Raw genomic sequence first — 18,629 nt, forward strand, 5'->3', positions numbered from 1 at the left:
GCTGAGACAAAAATGGGTGAGCCGGAGGCTAAAAAAACTGTGAGCTAGCTCACACTAACTCAGCTTAGAGGGAACACTGGTGAGCATACTTGCATGGATACATTTGGTTGAAATCTTTAGGACAGGGTTGTCAAACTCATTTGTTATGAGGGCCAGACATAAATGAGACCTCAGGCTGGACGGGCCACATGTTTACCTGTTTAAGATTAGGTAGCAGAGATACAAACTTTATTAAGGACACAGACAAACACAAGTAAAGAATAAAACATGCTTAAAACATTAGCACTCGTTGGCCTTAGAGGTGCTTTCTTTGTATTTCTCCCATGGGATCCAGGAAACTAGGCAAAGGAGCCAAGCCTCTCTTCCTTCAGCCAATAGAAGGAAGAGAGGCTTGGCTCAAAAGCTCTGCTGTGTGATTGAGCAAGCCTTGCAAAGCAAGCTGTGATGAAGAAGGAAGCATGAGAGAGGTAGAAGGAAGCAGATGGCAGACAGTTGCTCAGGGGCCTGATAGGAGGCCTCTGGGGGCCTAATTTGGCCCCCGGGCCACATGTTTAACGCCCCCGCTTTAGGATCTGCTGAGAGTTGAACCCTACAGCTTCATACAGTTGAGGGCAGAGAGTTCCATTTGCCTTCTGGAAGAGAAGTTCCATCTACCTTCTGGAAGAGAGAGATCTTGGGGTCATTGTGGATAACTCATTGAAAATGTCAAGACAATGTGCGATTACAATAAAAAAGGCCAATGCCATGCTGGGAATTATTAGGAAAGGAATTGAAAACAAATCAGCCAGTATCATAATGCCCCTGTATAAATCGATGGTGCGGTCTCATTTGGAATACTGTGTGCAATTCTGGTCACCGCACCTCAAAAAGGATATTATAGCATTGGAAAAAGTCCAGAAAAGGGCAACTAGGATGATTAAAGGGCTGGAACACTTTCCCTATGAAGAAAGGTTAAAACGCTTGGGGCTCTTTAGGTTGGAGAAAGGTAGACTGTGGGGTGACATGATAGAGGTTTACAAGATTATGCATGGGATGGAGAAAGTAGAGAAAGAAGCCCTTTTCTCCCTTTCTCACAATACAAGAACTCGTGGGCATTCAATGAAATTGCTGAGCAGTCGGGTTAGAACGGATAAAAGAAAGTACTTCTTCACCCAAAGGATGATTCACACGTGGAATTCACTGCCACAGGATTTGGTGGCGGCTACAAGCATCGCCAGCTTCAAGAGGGGTTTGGATAAAAATATGGAGCAGAGGTCCATCAGTGGCTATTAGCCACAGTATATTATTGGAACTGAACTGTCTGAGGCAGTGATGCTCTATATTCTTGGTGCTTGGGGGGGGGGGGGCAACGTGGAAGGGCTTCTAGCCCCACTTGTGAACTTCCTTTTTTTTTGGCCACTGTGTGACACAGAGTGTTGGACTGGATGGGCCAATGGCCTGATCCAACATGGCTTCTCTTATGTTCTTAGAAGCCTCCTGTTTGATTTCATTAATAACCCTGCCTTTCTCCCAAGTAGCTCCCCAAAGTAGCTTACACCTTTTCCCTACATTTTACCTTCACAACAAACCTATCAGGTAGGTTAGGATGAGAGTGTGATTGACTGGCTCCAGGTCACCCAACACATTTCCACAGCTGAGTGGGGATTCGAACCTGGGTTTCCCGGATCCTAGTCCGACACTCTAACCACTACCAGCTCTGGGCTGAAAAATTCCTGGAGATTTTGGGGACCTCAGTTTGGGGAGGGGAGGGACCTCAACAGGATGTAATCCCAAGTAGTCCCTCTTCCAAAGTAGCTATTTTCTTCAGGGGTGCTAATCCCTGCAGCCTGGAGATCCGTTGTAATTCCAGAAGATCTGCAGCAACCCCCTGGAAGTTGGGAACTCTACCATTACACCGCGGCTCTTTGTAATTTTGGGACATGCCAAGCTCCAACAGAACCTGCTGCCCTTAGCTAAGCAGCCTTCCACCGTCTTCGGCTGAAAAGGCAGTTGATCCCCTCTCTCAAACGCAGCGACTTGGCGACAGTGATCCTTGCTACGGTCACCACCTGGATTATTGTAATGCCCTCTACATGGGGCTGCCCTTGTCTTAAAGCCAGAAGCTTCAACTAGTGCAGAATGCTGCAGCCAGGTTGTTAATGGGGCTTCCCTTACGGGAGCATATTCAGCCTAGGCTGAAAGCGCTGCAATGGTTACCTACGGCATACTGGATTCGTTTCAAGGTGCTCGTTCTCACCTTTAAAGCCCTATATGGCCAGAGACCTGCATACCTTCAGGACTGCCTTTCCCCACGTCTCCCTGAGAGCACAAAACCTGCTTCCCACCCCCACCTTAAGGAGGCCAGACTTCTCTATTGCAGCTCCGTGCTGGTGGAACGAGCTCCCTGAGGAGGTTAGGGCCCCTGCGAGATCTTTCACAGTTCCACAGGGCCTGCAAGACGGTGCTCTCCCGTCAGGCATTTGTTCATTAGGATCGAAGACTGCAACAGAAATTGAATTGATCTGGACCACCTCAAAGTACAAGCACAACCCCAGGATTCCTCAGTGGAACAGGCTTCCTCGGGAGGTGGTGGGCTCTCCTTCCTTGGAGATTTTTAAACAGAGGCTAGATGGCCATCTGACAGCAATAAAGATCCTGTGAATTTAGGGGGAGGTATTTTGGAGTTTCCTGCATTGTGCAGGGGGTAGGACTAGATGACCCTGGAGGTCCCTTCCAACTCTATGATTCTAAGATCTTTCTTTCTCTCTAAGGAACATCTGGTAGTAACAACCGACGGCGAAATTAGATACAGAATGGATAGGCAGCTATCCGCCATCATTAAACATACCATCGTTCCGAGATTGTTACAGCACCTGAAATTGTTTTATGTCTTTTGTACTAGTCGTATACTGGCTTAACTGGTTTTTATGTGACGTCTTACGAATATGTAAGCCGCCCTGAGCCTGCTTCGGCGGGGAGGGTGGGATATAAGCCGAATAAATAAAGTCTCATCTGTACGGCAAATATTAAATAGTTAAGATCTGTCAGGCGTGGGAGGAAATCTGATGCAGAAAGACTAAAGGAAGTGATTTGATGAGCGGTGGGGCACAGCATGGATTTAACCTTGAATGGGGAGGTCAGAGTGTTCCAATCTATGGGTTATCTTATAGCTTCAAGCCCGTATTTTATAAATCAATACCCAAATGTCTTTTATCAACAGGGACGGGACGAAGGGAGGCATTCTTGGGGTATGTGGACTACAATGCAGACATTTATATCAGTTAACGTGATTAGTCATCAGTAACAGTAAATTATTAATTGATAAGTGGTGTAAGGACTATCACACTAATGCCATAATGTTGTTGACATCACTGAAAAGGGTAGCATAACCAGGGTCTAAGAACCGAGGCAAGCTACCTCCCAAGTGATGGGAAAAGACAGCGATGACTCAGCAAGCTACTGCCTAAAAGCCAGCAGAAACACTTCTAAAGGACTGTTTTCAGAGAGAAGGCTTCTTAATGAACGTTGTGTTGCATAAATGCAGCTAATTGCCACGTGCCTATGCAGACCTGTACAAGATGGCTGTCATGGCATGGTGGTTAGCTGGTTATTTCTGAGAACTAGAGTTGCCAACCTCCAGGCAGGGGCTGGAGATCTGCTATTAGCACTGATTTCCAGATCAGTTCCCCTGGAGAAAATGGCCGCTTGGGAAAGTGGACTGTATGGAATCATATCCCACTGAAGACCCTGCTGTCCCCAAATCCCACACTCCTCAGGCTCCACTCCTCAAATCTCCAGGTATTTCCCAACTTGGAGCTGGCAACCCTAGTGAGAACACTGGGGCAGTGATGCTCTGTATTCTTGGTGCTTGTGGTGGTGGTGGGGGGGCGGGCAAAGTGGAAGGGCTTCTAGACCCACTTGTGAACCTCCTGATGGCACTTGGGTTTTTTGGGGGCGTTTTTTTTGGCCACTGTGTGACACAGAATGTTGGACTGGATGGGCCATTGGACTGATCCAACATGGCTTCTCTTATGTTCTTACGTGACACAGAGTGTTGCACTGGATGGGCCATTGACCTGATCCAACATGGCTTCTCTTATGTTCTTATGTTCTCACTCCTAACTCCTAGGAGGAGGTACTGTTCCTTTTGTTTCAGCAGAAATAGAAACACCAAAACTAATGCACTGAAAAAGGTATGCTTTGTCAATGCGCTGTGAAGACAGAAGAAGATATTGGATTTATATCCCACCCTATACTCTGAATCTCAGAGTGGTCACAATCTCCTTTACCTTCCCCTCCACACACAACAGACCCCTTGTGAGGTGGTTGTGGCTGGAGAGCTCTGACAGAAGCTGCCCTTTCAAGGACAACTCCTGTGAGAGTTATGGCTGACCCAAGGCCATTCCAGCAGCTGCAAGTGGAGGAGGGGGGAATCAAATCCAATTCTCCCAGATTAGAGTCCACACACTTAATTACTACACTGAACTGGTCTCACTGTAGAGTAGCAAATGTGTATGGCAGAGATCTTCCCAGAATATGGATAATTTTGAGACTGTACCCTTGCAGCTCAGTTTGATGAGCGTGTCTCAATATTTTACATAGTTGCCAGCTCTGAGTTGGAAACCACCTGGAGATTTTTTTGGGAGTGGGGGTGGGGTAGAGCCTGGGAAGGGACTTCAATAAATTATAATGCCATAGAGCAGGGGTGTCAAACTTGCATTCCAGGGGCCGAATCAGGCCCCCGGAGGGCTCCTCTCAGGCTCCCAAGCAACTGGCTATTATCTGCTTCCTTCTCCCTCTCTCTTGCTTCCTTCTGCATCTCAGCTTGCTTTACAAAGCTTGATCAAACGCACAGGAGCTACAGAACAAAACCTCTATTTTCTCCAGTGGTTGAGGCTCCTCCGCTTCCTGGTCGCCTGGGGAAGGAAGGAAAGCGCCAGAGCTTCCTTTGCCCAGTTCCCTGGATCCCATGGGAGAGATACAAAGAAAGCACCTTTAAGACAAACGAGTCTTTTAAGCATGTTTTAAGTTTTCTTTTAAATCTTTAGTCATGTTTGTCTGTGTCCTTTGAAAGGTTGATATCTCTGCTACTGAATCTTAAATAGGTACACAGCCTGGCTCGGCCCGACAAGGTCTCATTTATGTCAGATCTGGCCCTCATAACAAATGAGTTCGACACTGTCATAGAGTCTGCCTTCCAAAACAGACAATTTCCTCCCGGGGAACTGATCTCTACATATTGGAGATCAGTCACAATTCTGGGAGATCTCCAACTGGAGGCTGGCAAACCTAACTTTGCATCCATCGGTTCCTTGTTCTGAGGGCCTAGCTATATATTACTAGCCAGAGGAGCTTGTGGGGGCACTGCCCCCTGCCTTCCTCCGGGGTACAGCCGGCTTCCCCCCCTTTTTTTTGCAATGGCTGAGCCGGCAAAGCATCCTCAGTGGCAGTCAGAGCCGAGACAGCTGAGCAGAGTGCAGTGCACTGCAGCAGCAAAAGCAGGAGGCGGAGAGGAGGGAGGTGGAGGAAGCCATGTGGAATGGGCTGGGGAGGGGGGGGGGCGGATGGGGCTGCTGGCTGCAAAGTGCTGGGATGGGGAAGGTGGAGGCGGAAGGAACCCCCCTCCCTGCTTCCATGCAAGGCGCAGTCCCTTCCCGACTCCAAAGTTTTAGGGTTGACTTTCTTGACTGGGCCACTTTCAGTACCACCTCTGAGGCTTCTGAGAAGCAGCAAGCCCTGGAGTAGAGAAGTGGCAAGCCCCTCCCCAACCTGCCCCGACTTTTAAAATCCTGGCCATGCCCCTGTTACTAGCTATACATCCTGATGTCCTCCCTGGTGTTGGAATTCTGTACCTGTCCTGCACGTCTTTGCAATGATCTAAGTTCCGACCATTATAGGGTTAAAATGTTTCCCTGTTCTCTATTGTCTGCCTGACCTAGGAAGAGGAACTTGGCTGTCGGCCAATGAAGAAAAAGCCCTCCAAAGGACTGTTTGTTTGTTTATGCTACTGGTCAATTAGTCAGGTGGCTTCCTTTGTCTAGGTAGAGAGAGGTCCAGGAGAAGGAGAAGAATCTCCATTAGCCATGTGACTATCTTAGTAGTGAGATGTAGCTGATAGTGTTTCTTGTTTTGCTTCCCTATAGAAATAAACGTATGTTTTGTTTTTATACTAAAGAGCTCTCAATCTCATTTCGATCCCAGCGATCCATTGAACTGTTTGGGATACAAAAACTGACTTTCAAAACTATTGTATAGTGGCTTCTATGCACTGATGAGTCGAAGTATAAGTGATAGCCAGCTCTTTATTAAGTACAGCATAGTCGGTGGCTGCACTAACAAGACCGAGAACTGGGCCAATGGAGCCAAACATATTCATCTCTGGGTTCCCACGCAAGCACGTTATTGGGTCATTCAAACTGGCAGGGGTTTGTGATTGGTCCAGGGTGGCAGAGATTTGGATTCTATAGCCCATTGTTCCCAAGTCCCCAAGCTCAATCCGTATGGCTCCAATGAGCCAGGCAGGAACACCCAAAGTCTTCGCTTGAGTCCACATACATAACACAAACAAATATTTCAAATGCCTGGGTCCCCAGCAAGGGCTTCTGATGGAGATGTGCTTCCTTGCTGGAACTCAGTTCCCAGGCAGGTTGGGACCTGATTCTGACTGAGGCCACAGCCTGGGACTAGAAGCTGCTCTGGCCTTTTCTCCCTGTGACATTTCCCCAACCTGAAATGACCCAAGGGAGGAGTAGTTAGCCCAGCTGGAGAAACGTACATGTACTCCTGGCTCACGCTTTGTCCACCGGGGAAAACAGGGGACTCATCGTAGGTCCTTAAAATGGGGCAGGGGTGGGGTTAAATTAGGGTCGCCAGCTGCACGTTAGGAAATCCCTGGAGATTTTGGAGATGGAGCCCAGGGAGGGTGAGGTTTGGGGAGAGGAGAGACCTTGGCAGGATATACCATTGAGTCCACTCTCTGAAGTTTTTCTCCAGGGGAACTGATCTTAGGAATTCTGGAGATCCACTGTAATAGGTGGAGATCTCCATGTGCTACCTGGAGGTTGGCAACCTTATGCTGAATCTTCAATGTGTGCTACAGCCATGAGCCAAATCAGGCTTTTGTGCGATTGGGAACAGACTTGGGATATGGTACTTGCAAGCCACGTCTGATCAGGAGTCCTCATTGTCAGACCTATGGAGGAAGTAAAGACAATGCAATACATAGCTAAGCCACAAGGATGTCAAACTCTTTGGTCTTCATGGACCTTGCCCCTACAGTCATGGGCTTCTTGCCCCTTCTTGACTGTCTTCGTCCGACTGTTCCTATGAGTTTCTAGGAGAGATGAAACTCTCAGACACTCAGGTCACAAGCAGGGTTTTTTTTGTAGCAGGAACTCCTTTGCATATTAGGCCATACCCCCCTTATGTAGCCAATCCTCCAACAGCTTACAGGGCTCTTAGTATATGGCCTACTGTAAGCTCCAGGAGGATTGGCTACATCAGGGGGGTGCTGCCTAATATGCAAAAGAGTTCTTGCTACAAAAAAAAGCCCTGGTCACAAGTCTCCACTGGAGGGTGCATCAGAGAGAGGCAACACATCTCAAGGCATGTGATACCCTGCACCTGCCTACCTTTATCTCTGGGGTGAGAATCGTATCGAACTGATTGTAGAACTCCTTGGCGTTCAAGAGCTGGTGGTCCTTGGCTGTCTCCAGGAATCTCTCGATGTCGCAGAGTGCCGTTTCGGCTCCCTCTTGGGTCTGGCATTTGTCGACCGCTTGGGAAGCCAAGAGGTAGATTCCAGATTCACACCACTGACTGGCCTAAAAAGGGAAGAGAAGAGAGCAGATTCAGTAGAACTCTGAATGATACGAGTCTCTGGTTGAACAACATTAGGGCTAGTGACGTTCCTTTCAAGCGGTGCCATTTAGGGAGTGCAGTAAGAAGGAACTCCCACCCAACCACCCCCACACACTTATATTTAAGGCTGGATGTGACCATTCAGCAAAGTACTTTTTTGGCACTGTACACAGTGGGCCAAACTGTACATTACACTCAGGTGGGTAGTTGTGCTGGTCTGAAGCAGCGATGGCCAAACTTGCTTAAAGAAAGAGCCACACAGAATAAACGTCAGAAACCTGAGAGCCAAAAGACACAAACATCAGATGTTTGAGAGAAGGCAGGCAGCAAGGAAGACAGGAAGGAGGTGGAAAGAAAGCAACTTTAACTTGAAATGCATTCTTCAAGCTGCCAGCTGGCTTGGCTTAGAGAAGTGATCTGAAGAGACAAATGCCTTCTCCAAGCCAGCTGATAGGGCAGTGAGGGCTTCAAGAGTTGCACAATATAAATCACATATTCATCATATAATCATATAATCATATCAATATAAATCATTTAACTTATTCATAAATGATTTAGAGTTGGGAGTGAGCAGTGAAGTGGCCAAGTTTGCAGATGACACTAAATTGTTCAGGGTGGTGAGAACCAGAGAGGATTGTGAGGAACTCCAAAGGGATCTGTTGAGGCTGGGTAAGTGGGCGTCAACGTGGCAGATGCGGTTCAATGTGGCCAAGTGCAAAGTAATGCACATTGGGGCCAAGAATCCCAGCTACAAATACAAGTTGATGGGGTGTGAACTGGCAGAGACTGACCAAGAGAGAGATCTTGGGGACATGGTAGATAACTCACTGAAAATGTCAAGACAGTGTGCGTTTGCAATAAAAAAGGCCAACGCCATGCTGGGAATTATTAGGAAGGGAATTGAAAACAAATCAGCCAGTATCATAATGCCCCTATATAAATCGATGGTGCGGTCTCATTTGGAGTACTGTGTGCAGTTCTTGTCGCCGCACCTCTAAAAGGATATTATAGCATTGGAGAAAGTCCAGAAAAGGGCAACTAGAATGATTAAAGGGCTGGAGCACTTTCCCTATGAAGAAAGGTTGAAACGCTTGGGGCTCTTTAGCTTGGAGAAACGTCGACTGCGGGGTGACATGATAGAGGTTTACAAGATAATGCATGGGATGGAGAAAGTAGAGAAAGAAGTACTTTTCTCCCTTTCTCACAATACAAGAACTCGTGGGCATTCGATGAAATTGCTGAGCAGACAGGTTAAAACGGATAAAAGGAAGTACTTCTTCACCCAAAGGGTGATTAACATGTGGAATTCACTGCCACAGGAGGTGGTGGCGGCCACAAGTATAGCCACCTTCAAGAGGGGCTTAGATAAAACTATGGAGCGCAGGTCCATCAGTGGCTATTAGCCACAGTGTGTGTATATATAAAATTTTTTGCCACTGTGTGACACAGAGTGTTGGACTGGATGGGCCGTTGGCCTGATCCAACATGGCTTCTCTTATGTTCTTAATATGTGTGGAAGAGCCGCAGTTTGGCCACCCCTGGTCTGAGGCAACAGAACAAAATTTGAGTCCAGCGGCTCCTTAAGTCCAACACAGTTTTATTCCAGGTATAAGCTTCTGTGTGCTTTTGCGTGCACGCGCATTTCTTCACACCCTGCTGAGGTACTGCCCCTCTCTTATTTCTTCAGAAGAAATGTGTGTGCACATAAAAGCTTACACTAGAAATAGAACTTGGTTGGTCTTCAAGGTGCCTCTGGACTCAAACTTTGTTCTTTATAAAGATGGATCGTTGGGTAGCCATGTTTGTCGGCAGCAGAAGAAAAGAGCAAGAGACCAGTAACATCTTTTGTGACAGAGTAACTGCTCACTTCACTCCACACATTTTGTCCATCTTTAAGGTACTGCTGGACTCTTATTCTATATGTTACACTGTTTACCCTGCCACAAATTGTGTTAGTCTTTAAAGTGCTACTGGATTCTTGCTCTTTTGTTCTATATGTTACACCAGAGGTGTCAAACATGAGGCCTTGGGGGCCAAAACAGGCCCCCAGAGGACTCCTATCAGGCCCCTGAGCAATTGGCTGTCATCTGCTTCCTTCTCCATCACAACATGCTTTGCCAGGCTTGTTCAATCGCACAGGAGCTACAGAGCAAAACCTCTATTTCCTCCACTGACTGAGGCTCCTCCCTAGGGGTGGAAGGGGGGAAGGCAGAGCTTGCTTTGCCAGGCTCTCTCAATCACATAGCAGAGCTACTGAGCCAACCCTCTCTTTCTTCCATTGGCTGAGGCGTCTCCCCATCCTGGACCCCTGGGGAGGGAGGGAAAGAGCCAAAGCTTCCTTTGCCCAATATATATACATACATACATACATATATACAGGCCATTGTGTGACACAGAGTGTTGGACTGGATGGGCCATTGGCCTGATCCAACATGACTTCTCTTATGTTCTTACGTGTGCTTCAAGCACACGAAAGCTTACATTCTGAATAAAACTTTGTTGGTCTTAAAGGTGAAACTTGACTCTTGCTTTGTTATACCAGATGTACGTTGGCAGTCCTATGTGGAAACCTGAAATGTATCTGAAGAAGTGTGCATACACACAAATGCTTAAATTCAGCATTAAACTTTGTTGGTCTTCAAGGTGCCACTGGATTCAAACTTGGTTCTGTTGCTTCAGACCAACGCAGCTGCCCACCTGAATCTATAGTTTCATTTCACTACTTTCCCATTTGGGGAAGAAAAAAAACCCCTCCTCCCAGTAGCACCAGATCACCAAGTGATGACTTCAACTTTTGTAAAGACACATGATTTGAAACAGCTATTTTCTCCTAGCCAAGTTTCCCTTCTGGTATTGTTAGAACAAACCCCACCCTGTTTGTTTTTAATTTAACTTCAAGGAAGTAATTTAGGTTGTATGCTGGAGAGATCCGCTGATAAAAAATAATAATAATCTATAAATATGACTGTGTAACTCATCGGCCCTCCCTCTCCTCTTCCATAGAAGCAGTCTGAGCTATTTCTGCCCAGAGAAGACAGAGAGGACTGTAAAATGTAGCATTTAATTTAATTTTTCAATTTATACCCCACCCTATCCCACAAGCCTGCAACCTCTTTGTGACAGAGCGTTGGACTGGATGGGTCACTGGCCTGATTCAACATGGCTCCTGTTATGTTCTCAATAGGTGATGTGAAAGACCTCTGGCTTGAGATCCTGACGAGCCACTGCCAGTCTGAGTAGACAAGACTGACCTTGATGGACCAAGGGTCTCGATGGAATTCTAGCAGGAGCTCCATTGCATATTAGGTCACACACCCCTGATGTAGCCAATCCTCCAAGAGCTTACAAGGCTCTTTTTTGTAAGCTCTTGGAGGATTGGCTACATCAGCGGTGTGTGGCCTAATATCCAGAGGAGCTCGTGCAAGAATTCACTATAAGACAGGTCATATGCTCATATTTAATATACAATGAAATTATGGAATTTATAGCCACACTATGTGGTAAGGGCTCATAAGCTTGGGCATTTTTAAAAAGTTAGACCCAAACAATGAAGCAATGCCTCTTTCTTCCCCATTTACCTGGGCTACCTTTTATGCATGCCGGTGAAGTTTTATCTCAGGTGTTTTTAGTGATACTCTTTAAGCCTCTCGTGGCGCAGAGTGTCCGCTTGCGGAGAGGGCGGGATATAAATGCAAAGTAATAAATAAATAAATGCAAAGTAATAAATAAATAAATAAATAAATTAAAGCTGCAGTACTGCAGTCCTAAGCTCTGCCCATGACCTGAGGTCGATCCCCGGTAGAAGCTGGGTTTTCAGATAGCGGGCTCAAGGTTGACTCAGCCTTTCACCTTTCTGAGGTCAGTAAAATGAGTACCCAGCTTGCTGGGGGGAAAGTGTGGTTCACTGGGGAAGGCAATGGCAAACCACCCCGTAAAAAAGTCTGCCGTGAAAACATTGTGAAAGCAACGTCACCCCAGAGTCGGAAATGACTGGTGCTTGCACAAGGGACCTTTCTTTTTCCTTTTCCTTAAGCCTCCTTGGTTTCTCAGGAGAAAAGACGGGATATAAATAAATACATTAAATGCTATTGGAAAAAATCCCTGACATTTGGCTCAAATGGTTCTCAAGGAGGTTTACGACATGTCCATGAAGGAAAAACTACTAAAAGCTATGGCTGCCAACCTCCAGGTGATGGCTGGAGATCCCCCGGAATTACAACTTGTCTCCAGATGACAGAGGTCAGCTCCTCTGGAGAAAATGGTTGCTTTAAAAGGTGGGCTCTCTGGCATTATATCCTGCTGAGGTCCCACCCCTCCCCAAACCCCACCCTCCAGGCTCCACCCCCAAAATCACCAGGTATTTCCCTACTCAGAGGTCGCAACCCTACCAATAGCTATGGTAGCCAAATGGAACGTAAAAGATCAAGGGAGAGGTCCACGTGACCGCCCCATCCATCACGAGTGAGGGCCTTTTTAATGGCACCCCTACAGTGATGGAACAACCTCACCAGGGAGGTGCACCTGGTCCCCTCACTTTTTATTTTTAAGACGCAGTTGAAGATTGTTTAATTTGATTAACGTACTAGCAGTCCTAAAGCATGATTTTAAATCTTTAAAATGTATTTTATCCATACTGTAAACTGCCTTGGGCTCCATACTAGAAGAAAGACAGCTAAGAAATATTTTTGATTAAAACAATTTTATTTAGTAACATATGGTAACAAGTTATATTTCTTGCATTATTAATAACTTCTTTTATCTATCCCATATATTACTTTCTACCCACCCCTCCCCCTGTTACTTGATCCCCTGCCAGTGTTATTTACTTAAAATATTAATATTTAAAGGTACCCTTAACTTATAAAAACAAAAAATTAATATTCTTTTTTCTAAAACTTAATCATTATCAAAAATTGTCCAATGTCCTTTTACTTTCCATTCTTTTTCTACATATCTTCTGAACTTTTTCCACTCCATCTTAAAAACTTCTAAATCATAGTCTCTTAGAATTCTTGCTAATTTGTCCATTTCACTCCACGTCATAACTTTTACAATCCAGTCCCATTTCTCTGGTATTTTTTTTTTACAGCTAAGAAATATTTTTAATACAAATGAGCCTCCATGAATCGAGTACAAAGAGCTGGCGACAAATGACAGAGGGAGGCCATCATTGGGACTTCCAGAGGTGTGGATTAGATATCAGTGAAAACAAACTGGTTTAGGCAGCCCTTTGCCTTGGCCTACAAGCCAGTTTGGTGTAATGGTTAAGTGTGCGGATTCTTATCTGGGAGAACCGGGTTTGATTCCCCACTCCTCCACTTGCAGCTGCTGGAATGGCCTTAGGGCAGCCACAGCTCTTGTAGGAGTTGTCCTTGAAAGGGCAGCTGCTGTGAGAGCCCTCTCAGCCCACCCACCTCACAGGGTGTCTGTTGTGGGGGGAGAAGATATAGGAGATTGTAAGCCTCTCTGTCTCTGATTCAGAGAGAAGGGTGGGGTATAAATCTGCAGTCTTCTTCAATATTTATGATTTTCTGTTCTCCTAAGGAAGGCACAGTGATATGAGCATCACCGTAGCAACTCCACACGCTCTGCAGCTGAGTGGACAGGCCCCCCTGTTCCTCTGATCTGATCTTTATATCCTGTAGCTTCATTGCTCACCAACATAACTGGCCCATAGTATGAGGCAACAGATCTGACGGTATCTGGCAATACACAATATACATGCACAGGCCTCAGATTCAGTGGGAGCTCACAGGAGCACAGCTCCTGAACCTTTCTGAAAGTTCCACCTCCTCCTTTTGAGACTTCCACCTCCTTGTCCACTGAATAGTAGATGCAGCTGCATAACAATCCCTGGATGAGCTCCACCACCTATTTTTCTACAAAATGACCCTGGTACATGCATGTTTTCACCCATGTGGATATCCTTTTATTGTTCCAAAAAACTGGGTGTGGAATATCAGAAAATCAAGTTTCTGGAAGCTTTAAGTTTTTGAAACCAAAGAGCATGTGGGTGGGGCTTCCAATGGACTACGAATCAACAAATCTGTTTTCAATGCTTGCATGTGGTCTTTTGATCTGCCCTTAAAAACCTATTCATTCCAAGAGCTAGATTCGAGTCCAGTAATACGATTTGGAGGGGGGGGGGATATAAGCTTCCAAGAGTCAAAGCCCCATCAGATACAAGTAGGAATGGAGATCTTGAAACTTATATCCCAATCAGATGGAAAGGGTGTAGGATACAAGAAGGTCAGGATATAAAGGTGCAAGGCATCTGAGGCTAGATGGGTGGCAGCCCAGGAAAGGGTCTTTTCTACTGTGGCACCAAAACTTGGGAACTCCTTCCCCAGAGAGATTCATCCATCTCCCTCTATCGGTTGAACAAAGCAGGAGTCAAGTGCATCTTTAAGACCAACTTAAATTCTCATGCTACTCAGATCAAAGGTTTGCTCAATTTGTTAATTTTACTATTCTGTCATTGTACCATTTTACATTCTAAACCGCTGCCTACCAGATAATTTTACTTCATTGTCATTGGTTCTTAAGTCTGTACCATGTTGCATTCTGGGCCACTGCCTACCAGCTATGTATGGCTCTGCTCAGCTATGTACGGCTTTGCTCACTGTGCTGGATTCCTCGACTGATGAAATGTGCTTAAGAGCACACGAAAGCTTACGTTCTAAATAAAAATTGGTTGGTCTTAAAGGTGCCACTTGACTCCTGCTTTGCTCAACTGCTTCAGACCAACACGGCTGCCATCTTGGATCTCCCACTATCAGTGTCTTTCACCAGCAAGTGATGACTTTTTTGTTTCGTCTGGCACACCCCCAATAATGGTTATTGGCACTGTTCCCTCTAAGCTGAGTTAGCCTGCGCTAGCTCACAGATTTTTAGCCTCCAGCTCACACGTTTTTGTCTTAGCTCAGGAAAAATGGCCCCAGAGCACACTAATGTATGCAGTAGCTCACAACTTTAATGCCAGTAGCTCACAAAGTAGAATTTTTGCTCACAAGACTCTGCAGCTTAGAGGGAGCACTGGTTATCGGCCCTTCTTCTAGTGTTATGTGCTTTTAATTGATTTTATAATGTAACAGTTTATACGTTTTTATTCTTGCATCCTTGTGGACCATGATTGGGTGCAAAGGCAGGTACCAGAGATTACAAACTTTATAAAGGGCACAGGCAAAAAAATTGATATTTTTTTAACTCGAAATACAGACATGCTTTAAATGTAACAGCATAAACAGAGCCCTGCTGGATCAGACCAGAGGTCCATCTAGTCCAGCATTCTGTCTGATACAGTGGCCAATCAGTTCCTTTAAGTCTACACAATGTTCCAAAAGAGGCTACCTCATAGATCTAGAAGGGGCATTACAATATCAGACGTTTCATTCTCAATCCCTTTCCTAATCATCCCTAACTTTAAAGTTTGCCTTTTTCACTGCAGTAGCACACTGGGTTAGGGCATAAGAGAAGCCATGCTGGATCAGGCTAATGACCCATCCAACACTCTGTGTCACACACTGGCCAAAATCCGGGTGCCATCAGGAGGTCCACCCAGGCCCGGCGCGTGCAGTTCTGCTACCCGAGGCAGAACCCCAATGCGTGCCCCCCTACGCGCCCCCCACCTCACCCATAGGTGACGTCATCACGTAGAGCAGGGGTAGCCAACGGTAGCTCTCCAGACTTTTTTTGCCTACAACTCCCATCAGCCCCAGCCATTGGCCATGCTGGCTGGGGCTGATGGGAGTTGTAGGCAAAAAAAAAATCTGGAGAGCTACCGTTGGCCACCCCTGATGTAAGGCACTCGGTGCGTCCCCTCCACTGCGAAGGGGAAGCACCGTTCTTTCTTGGCTTTAAGGGGCCAGGGGAGCTCCATTCTTTTTTGGAAAGAAATATACCCAGAGGTGATGTCATCACGCAGGGCTCTTGGTGTGTCCCCTCTGCAGCGCTTGCCAAGTTCGGCGGGTGCTGCAGACTGGAAGTGACTATCTTTCTTGGCTTTAAGGGGTCGGGGGAGCTCCTCCGACCCTTTAAAGCCAAGAAAAACACTCCCGGCGCTTTAAAGCCAAGAAAAACACTCTGCAGCACTTGCCGAGTTTGGTGGGCACTGCGGAGCGGAAGCACCATTCTTTCTTGGCTTTAAGGGGTCGGGGGAGCTCCCCCAACCCCTTAAGTCAAGAAAAACACTTCCAGCGCTTCCACTCCACAGTGCTCACCCGATTCATAAGGCGCTGCAGACGGGAACTGAGTCCAAGCCTCAGGGACGGTGCAAGCGGTCAGGGGGCGCCCGCCTCCTGCCGGGAGTTGGCGCCCTAGGCAGTTGCATAGTTTACCTACTCCCACGCGCCGGCCCTGTGTCCACCAGTGGAGCCAGACCTCCAGAAGCCCTCCAAGCACCAAGAATACAGAGCATCACCCTGGCTACTTTGGAGAGTGGATTCCCTTGCACTAGATTTCCTGCCAAATCTCCAAGAAGTTCCCAGTGGAGCTGGCATCCCCAGTCATGGTGCCCATAAAATAGCTGGGGAGAAGCGGGTTCCAGTTATGTTGCCACAAGACCCTTTGGGTGTGGATTCATTAATTGTAAATAGGAAGTTACATATTAAAAAAAGGTCTCATACTTCTCTATGTGCCCACCCAACTTACCTTATCTAATTGTTTGTGCAGTTCTAGGGACTTCCCTAAAATGTCGCACTGCTTCTTGGTCTCGTTGGCAAAGTCGTCACAGATGCGCCTGAGTTCAACACACTTTGGTCTAATGGAATCGATTGCATAATGGTTGTTTTGGATCAGCTGGTCTCCATGAATAGCGAGGGATTGGGCTTTTTCCAAAGGTTCCTGTACAAAATAAATAAATAAATATTTGTAAAGGGTAAGAAAACATTACCAATCTCCAAGTGGACCATGAACAAAACAAACTTTCCATAATCCCTATGCAAACTTGGTCCGCACCTATGTATCTATTGTTGCCTGGGTGCCCGCCCTCCAGCCTAGAGTGGTCTTTCCCCATGAGTAGAGACACCCCAATATCCAGAGACCTCCACAGCAGTGCCCTCAGGGGTGGAGAGACAGGGTTGGCCGTGACACCACTATGTCGCTTCTGGGGGTAAACCCAGAAGTGACACAGGATAGCTCTAGGAATTGCTAGAAACTCCATGGTAATCCTAGAGCTTCTGGTGATTCCTAGAGCTACTCTCTGACATTTTTGGGTTCCCCAGAAGTGACATAGTGGTCACAAGATGCTGGTTTTAAAAAAAAACCTTGTTACCGCTTGGGGCTTCCTATCATGGGGTATGGAGCTGACAGTGCACCTGTGTCTCCTTCTCTTTCTTTTCCCAGCCTCTATTTTCTTCTCTTCTGCCAGAATGTGGATCAGAAATTCCAGGAGCTGGTTGGTGGGTTATTTCCCACCCCCATCTTCTGGGCTTGAAGCAGAGGTCACTGAGTGTGTGAGGAGGGAGTACTTGTGAATTTCTTGCATTGTGCAGGAGGTTGGACTAGATGACCCTCACGTACCCTTCCAACTCTATGATTCTATGCAGTGCTAGTACTATATTCTTCTTAATAATAAAAAAAACCCTTTTCTACCACTGCTAATCCCTTCGACCCGCCTATAAAGCCTAGAAAAAGGCAAACCTGTCCTCTCTCCTCTAATTGCTTCCGTTCCTTCAGAAGGTACTCCACGCGGGAGACGCTGTCTCCAATATCCGTGAACCCGGCTTGCGTTTCCATCAAGTTATCCAGTGCCAGTTTAACCTACATGGAACACATGCAGAAAATGACAGGAGAAATTAGCAGATGGCCTATCGTTTCCTGACTATTATCACATTATAACTGAGGCCATGTGGACACAGTTGTAGGAGCAGAACAGATCTCTTCTCGATAAATATGAATGCTCTTCAGTCACAAGCAGAATAGACGTGAAGGACTCTCTATGTTTCTCCAGTGCAGCAAACTGGGGGGAGAGGGCAGTCACAGAAACAGTGCAGGGGAAAAGGTTAAATATTCCCCTCCCCAGTATACTTCCTCAACCTGACCTGGAGCTCCCTGTTCCACAGCAGCTGTGAAGTTTTAAAATAAATGCAACAAATCAATCTGCTTGAATGCTATTTGCTAGAGAGCCAGTTTGGTGTGAGAGCCAGTTTGGTGTAGTGGTTAAGTGTGTGGACTCTTATCTGGGAGAACCGGGTTTGATTCCCCACTCCTCCACTTGCACCTGCTGGAATGGCCTTGGGTTAGCCATAGCCCTGGCAGAGGTTGTCCTTGAAAGGGCAGCTGCTGTAAGAGCTCTCTTAGCCCCACCCACCTCACAGGGTGTCTGTTGTGAGGGAGGAAGGTAAAGGAGATTGTGAGCCGCTCTGAGACTCTTCGGAGTGGAGGGCGGGATATAAATCCAATATCTTCTTCTATCTTCTAGATAACAAAGCCCTGCTTTTCCACCAACTGTAGACACAAAGCTGCTTACCTTTTTCAGCCTGTGGGCATCATTACAATTCTGACACACGTGGTGCGTACAGCCACAAAATGGCCCCCACAGGTCACCTTTAATCACACAACGAAGATCCCTGTGTTGTAGTGGGAGTCACAAAATGGCTGCCACAGGTCACCTTCAATCACACAACAAAGATCCCTGTGCTGTGATGGCCGCCACAAAATGGCCGCCAGAGGTCACCTTTAATTACACAATGAAGATCCCTGTGCTGCGGTGGGAGTCACAAAATGGCCGCCACAGGTCACCTTTAATCACACAACGAAGAGCTCTGTGCTGTGGTGGCAGCTGCTGCCAA

At 46.6% G+C, this 18,629-nt stretch overlaps 1 protein-coding gene across 9 annotated transcripts in view; it reads right to left on the reverse strand.

Annotated features, from left to right (window-relative positions):
* MCF2L2 (MCF.2 cell line derived transforming sequence-like 2) overlaps positions 1 to 18,629 on the reverse strand; it is a 356,849-nt gene that overhangs the window by 216,199 nt on the left and 122,021 nt on the right. For all 9 annotated transcript variants that reach the window (XM_060242617.1, XM_060242622.1, XM_060242618.1 and 6 more), the window contains exons 10-12: positions 17,479 to 17,598; positions 16,489 to 16,680; positions 7,611 to 7,802 (exon numbers count right to left, since the gene is read on the reverse strand). In XM_060242617.1, the coding sequence (XP_060098600.1) occupies positions 7,611 to 7,802; positions 16,489 to 16,680; positions 17,479 to 17,598 (504 nt within the window). The remainder of the gene's footprint in view (positions 1 to 7,610; positions 7,803 to 16,488; positions 16,681 to 17,478; positions 17,599 to 18,629) is intronic.

This window comes from Heteronotia binoei, chromosome 6 (genome assembly GCF_032191835.1).
Source record: "Heteronotia binoei isolate CCM8104 ecotype False Entrance Well chromosome 6, APGP_CSIRO_Hbin_v1, whole genome shotgun sequence".
In the NCBI taxonomy this organism is placed as follows: domain Eukaryota; kingdom Metazoa; phylum Chordata; class Lepidosauria; order Squamata; family Gekkonidae; genus Heteronotia; species Heteronotia binoei.